A 5,213-nucleotide genomic window follows, 5' to 3' on the forward strand; every position below is an offset into this window, starting at 1 on the left:
CCAGGCTCACGGCATCGCACAGCGCCAGGACCAGAAGCGTCTTGCCGGGACGTAGTATTGCCCCTGCCGCTCCTCATACGTGTGCACCACCGGCAACGCTGGAGGAATGGCCACCAACATCAAATACAACCACCCTGACGGACCGGCTGAAGCGGCACAAGAAAACGGACAGTGCCACACAGAGCCCACACAAACAAAACAAAAACCAAGCAAACAAACAATTCATCAATTTCAATAAGGCATGAGTAGACGTCGCACAGCAGGCGTAAGAGGAGGATTGAGAGGTGGGTGCCGCCCACAGAGGGTCTTCGCTCATACGCAAACTGCAGGAACACTGTCGGCTCGCCGTGCACTGATGCCGCTCATGTGGTGAACGAGTGGCCCCACCATAGTTACGCGTAGCGAAGCAGCAATGATGCCGGTGAGTGCAAAAACGAAAAAAGCAAAAACCATGGCTATGGGGGAACCCAAACATCAGAGACACCACACGCATGGCACCACCTCCGATGCGTTGATGCCGCTCAAAACTGGGCCCGTAGTGTTGCAGGGCGTACACAAGCGTCTGAATAGTTCAAACGGAGGGGGAGACAGGCGCGGCACCAGCACTCCCATCTGTATATGCACACACACACACAAACACTCGCAGAACGTACTATTCACGACCACACACTCTGTCCACCATGTAGGAAACCGGCAGCATTAGAAGAGGAAAAGAATGCAATTATAGCAACGGAGAATGGGGACCACAACGTGCGCAACAGCAACTACGCAAGCTCCTTTCCGATGTCTCCGCGCAGGAACGGCAGCGCCTCCTGCAAGGTGGGGGATTTTTCACTAGAGAGATGGGTGCCGTTTCCACCGAAGCACAACCCCAGCGTGGTGTGACCAATGCTTTGCTGCCTTCTCCGTTCCTCCCGCAAGAGCAACGCCTTATTCTCCATGGCATGCACCTCGGCCATCAGCTGGGTGTGCGCTTCCCTCATAGGTGGCTCACTGAGCACGGGTGTGGCGTTTACACCAGACGCAGACGCCTCAACGACCAGAAACTTCTGCGGAATGAAAGAAGCATAGCGTGGTGCAACACGCTTCTCTGCATTTCCCTTCATCTATCCCTGCCAAGAAAAAAAAAAAACGCAGGTGCGCACTCCTCAACGGGCGCGTTCTGAGTACACACACACACACACACACACACACACACACACAGAGAGAGAGAGAGAATACGGGAGGGAGAGAGCAAACTTGACGGTGTCGCGTTGAAAGGCACCACTGGGAGGGCTCTACGCAAATGCAATCAACGCTGGTCTTGCAAACACACCACACAATGCGTTCTTCGCCCCGCAGCCCAACACGCGTCCGATGCCCACAGAGAAGGTGAACCGCCCCCTCAAGAAGTCACGCCGCCCGTGCCACCTGCGAAATGCAACGGCACCCTGCCATTCCACCCCCAGCTCTGCACGCACGAATTCTCCTGCTGTCGATACGAGGCCATGAGGCGCCCGTAACTGCGGGCTCATGGTCTTTTTTTTCTTTTTCTTTCCTTCTCCTCTTCTCATTTTGCTTTTCTCACGATGTCAAGCGGCGCTGCTGTCGAATACGCTGGGCCCAGTGGGCGGCTGCGCCCTCTCCAAGTAGATGTGGTCCCGCACGACCTTTGCCATAGTGAAGCGCCACTGCTGCAGCTCCGCCACGGTGAGGCGGTAGCGCAGGACGATGCCGCTGCTCAGCGTAAGTGTGAGGAGAACCGTGGGGACACCGACACGCGCGAGTTGCCCCGACGCAACCAATACGTCCACCTCCCAGTCCACGTCCACAATGCGCTCGCGCAGGAGCGAGCTGTGCGGTGCTGTGAGAGCCATTCCAAGCAGGCCCCCCGTCTGCACTCCACCTGGAAGAGGCACCAATGAAGAAAGAGAAAACACAAAAAAAGCACCACGAGGGAGGTGCAGGGCGCGGCGCAGCGTTGGGCCCGCACGAAGCGAAGGGAGCGGCGGAGGGGGTTGAATGCGCCGCTGCTGTAGATGTCCGCAACACGGCAGCCGTTCCGCCGTAGAAGGATACCTCAAAGCTCCTTACTCTGTTGTTTCCCCCACACCCCCAAACATACACACACACACACCCAGACAATCTCTCTCTCTCACTATCTCTCTCTGAATCCATCTGTTTACCCATCGAGCCATTTATTTCTTTCGCTCCTAATGAAATCGAAAAAAAATAAAAATAAAAACAACATCCCACGCACGTCGTGGTTGTGTGATTCACCCGTCAGCTGGCACGCATGTAGTGATGAGCGCCCATCCCCTCGCGGAGCCGCGAGGCGTAGAAGGCAGCAGTGATTCCCGCAACAGCCGCCGCACGGCACCCCTCTTCCTCCGTGCCGCCGTTGAGACACACAAGTGCAGGGTCAGGGAGCGAGACGCTGAGCCAGGCAAGGCCACCGCAATCAGTGCCGTGACTGTTACTGTTGGTGGTCCTGGTCCCGAAATGCACGTGAAGTGCATCGTCGCGCCGACTTGAACAGCGTGCAAGCATCACCGCGCGCTCGAGCCAGTTCGGCTCCATCTGCACCGCGCGGCACGACGGGGGCAAATCACCCAGCCTGTCCACCGCTGGAATGTAAGGACCGTCAAGACTCTCCGCCTCGTCACTTCTGCTGCTGCTGCTGCTGTAGTGGTCGCCGTCTCCATCGTACTCCTTGTCGTCGCTCTGCACCGCCTTTCTCACTCCCGCTTCGTTCTCCGTAGAGGAGCTGCAGTCGACGGGACGCACAAACTCAGCTGCGCCTCGCCCACGCTCAACTACAGCCTCACATCTCTTGTCACCAGCGTTGAACGCGGCCCCAGACGCGCAGTTCACTGCCGCACGCATCGCCACATCCCTGTTGGCCGCTGTGGCGCGAGACACCGGCTTTGCCGCGCGTGTGCCCCTCCGCGCGCTGGGGAGGAGGTACGCGTGCAGCACCGACCGCGACCGCTTCCGCATCGCCACTCTGCGCCGATGAGTGACGTGCACACAACGGCAGGCACTGAAAAGGGGGGAAAAGGGGGGAACGAAAAGTGCACGCACGTCCTCAGCCACACACATACACATACGAAGACAACGAGACATGCCGGTGAGAAAACCCACACGGTGGGATATGGGCATCGCCCTTCCACAATTCTTCAATGGGAATGAAGAGAACATATGGTAAGGAAGATGTGCGATGAAAAAAAAAGGGAAAAAAGGATCATATTAAGGGGTAAATGTAGCCTCTCGTCCGCACCTCCACACCTTTATCGAGAACAGACTTGCCTCAACTCACTCACCTGCTCCGCCATGATCTTGGCGTTGCCGTCACGCTGGAGGAGTCCGATGGCGAGAGAGCCAACACTCAGAAGGCTGCCACAGATGGTGAAGAAATGTGTAATCATGGGCCAAATGCCCCCGTCGTGAATCTTCGCCGCGACTTCAGCGAAGTTCACTGGCACCGCCCCTGGCGCATTCATAGGTGCGCCTGCTGCTGGTGTTGCTGGAGATGCGGCGGCTTGCGGTGCTGCTCCTGGGCTCCAAAACTTCGCCTTGCGTGCCCAATGCATCACGACATTCTTCACTTCATTTGCTGGCGGCGCAGCAGTCCTCGTTGAAGTTCCTTCAAGTGTGGCAACGGTGAATAGCTGCTCCAGCACCCGCGCTGTGTGCTGCTCCTGCCGCCAAGCCTGGTACCAAAGGAAGAGGATGTTCCCAGCCACCAAGACGGCGGAAACGGTGGCCATACGCACACACACGGTTCTCTCGTACTGCAGCTGCTTCACTGACGCATCGAGGAACTCCAAAGCCTCATGCAGCACTTCCTCATCTGCCCTTGCCAACGTCACTTCCCCTGCTGTGTCATCTCCTTCGGACGCTGTGGTGCCCGCTGCTGGGGCCGACAGACGTAGCCGCGCAACCACACCGTAGTGGTCGGAGAGCGGACAAAATTCGGCCGTGTATGCTCTTGGCCTCGCTTCAGGCGTCAACCAGCACGCGGCGGTAACCATCGTCCTGCAGTTCATCGCCTCTCCCTTCGCACGCAACCAGTCAGCGACCCGTGCCATGGTACTCCTCCCTGGCGGAAGCGACACCTCGTCGTTGCGTGTGAAAACAACGACGCCAGCGGGCGATTCCACACCGTCATTCTCCATAACGAAAGGATAGTCCTGAGCCGCGTCGGGGCAGTCGTCGTACGCACACAAGCGAAGTGTGTTGGATGAGAAAAAGATGTGGTCAATCTGGCAAGGCACGTCGCCGCCCTCCACAAGCCAACCCGCCTTCGGGCTGGTGAATATGTTCGCATCAGAAAAGGTCAGCGTGGCTGCGTTTGCCGCTCGCTTCCGCTCGTCGTCGCAGGCCTGATAGATGTTCGACGACGGCAGGACGGAGCGGAGCTTGTAGCCGCGTTTCTGTAATAGAATAAGCATCGTCTGCACCTCCAGCGACCGCTGCGTCGCGTTGAAATCGCCACCAATAACAACGTGATCGGTGGGGCATGATGTGGACGTAATAAAGTCAGCAAACGACAATGCCTGGCTGAGGCGAACGGAGAGATACAACTCATCACGCCAGTTAAGGAGGCGCGCGGTCTTCTCATACGCCGCGACGAGGTGTGTAGAGTAGAGCAGCACATCTTTACACACCACACCGGTCTCACCGCTCTGCCCTCCGTCTGCTTCTGTGGGTTCCATGCACGGAACACTGATGCGCACGAGTGCTGCTCCCTTATTGGCGTAGTAATCGCCGTGCAGTACCCGCTCTGGGTATCCCTGCAGCGGGAATGCGTGGAAGAGCACGGACTTGATAGGGAAGCGTGAAATGACGGCGATGCCAGAGCCGTAGTAGGCGCTCGGGAAGCGGCGGAAGAAGCGTGACGCCCGCACACGAGGAGGAAGACTTCGGAGAATGAGCTCAAAGTCCGTCTCAGAGAACAGCTCCTGCAGCAAGATCACGTCGTACCTCTCGACTTTGCTGGCGAAGTGCGCCATGCGGGCCGCACGGTGCTTGGAATTGAAAATTCCCCACAGGTTGAATGTCAAAACCGTGATTTCAGTGGTCATTGTTTCAGTCGTTGTTCTCCGCCCACCGCAGGCACAATACCGCTTCACGCAGTGACGAACCACACGGCTGGGGATATCCTAGATAGCGTGGCCGGAACAATTACAAACCCTCCCCTCCCAAAGAACAAACCAAAAAAAAAAAAAAAA

The 5,213-nt window shown here is 57.3% G+C and overlaps 4 protein-coding genes across 4 annotated transcripts; all 4 read right to left on the bottom strand.

Moving 5' to 3' along the window:
• Positions 1-764: 764 nt before the first annotated feature.
• DQ04_08031000 (hypothetical protein) lies at positions 765-1,106 on the bottom strand (the record flags this gene model as incomplete). The annotated part of the gene is made up of 1 exon (XM_009315404.1): positions 765-1,106. One exon carries the CDS (start codon positions 1,104-1,106, stop codon positions 765-767), a length of 342 nt encoding a protein of 113 aa, XP_009313679.1.
• A 465-nt stretch (positions 1,107-1,571) lies between these two features.
• DQ04_08031010 (hypothetical protein) lies at positions 1,572-1,856 on the bottom strand (the record flags this gene model as incomplete). The annotated part of the gene is made up of 1 exon (XM_009315405.1): positions 1,572-1,856. The coding sequence occupies one exon, from the start codon at positions 1,854-1,856 to the stop codon at positions 1,572-1,574; it is 285 nt and encodes a 94-aa protein (XP_009313680.1).
• Positions 1,857-2,262: 406 nt separating this feature from the next.
• Positions 2,263-2,979, bottom strand: DQ04_08031020 (hypothetical protein; the record flags this gene model as incomplete). Its single annotated transcript, XM_009315406.1, has 1 exon — positions 2,263-2,979. One exon carries the CDS (start codon positions 2,977-2,979, stop codon positions 2,263-2,265), a length of 717 nt encoding a protein of 238 aa, XP_009313681.1.
• Positions 2,980-3,269: 290 nt separating this feature from the next.
• On the bottom strand, positions 3,270-5,066 carry DQ04_08031030 (putative eukaryotic translation initiation factor 3 subunit; the record flags this gene model as incomplete). The annotated part of the gene is made up of 1 exon (XM_009315407.1): positions 3,270-5,066. The coding sequence occupies one exon, from the start codon at positions 5,064-5,066 to the stop codon at positions 3,270-3,272; it is 1,797 nt and encodes a 598-aa protein (XP_009313682.1).
• Positions 5,067-5,213: the final 147 nt, after the last annotated feature.

Source organism: Trypanosoma grayi, assembly GCF_000691245.1.
Source record: "Trypanosoma grayi strain ANR4 Tgr_803_V1, whole genome shotgun sequence".
NCBI lineage: Eukaryota > Euglenozoa > Kinetoplastea > Trypanosomatida > Trypanosomatidae > Trypanosoma > Trypanosoma grayi.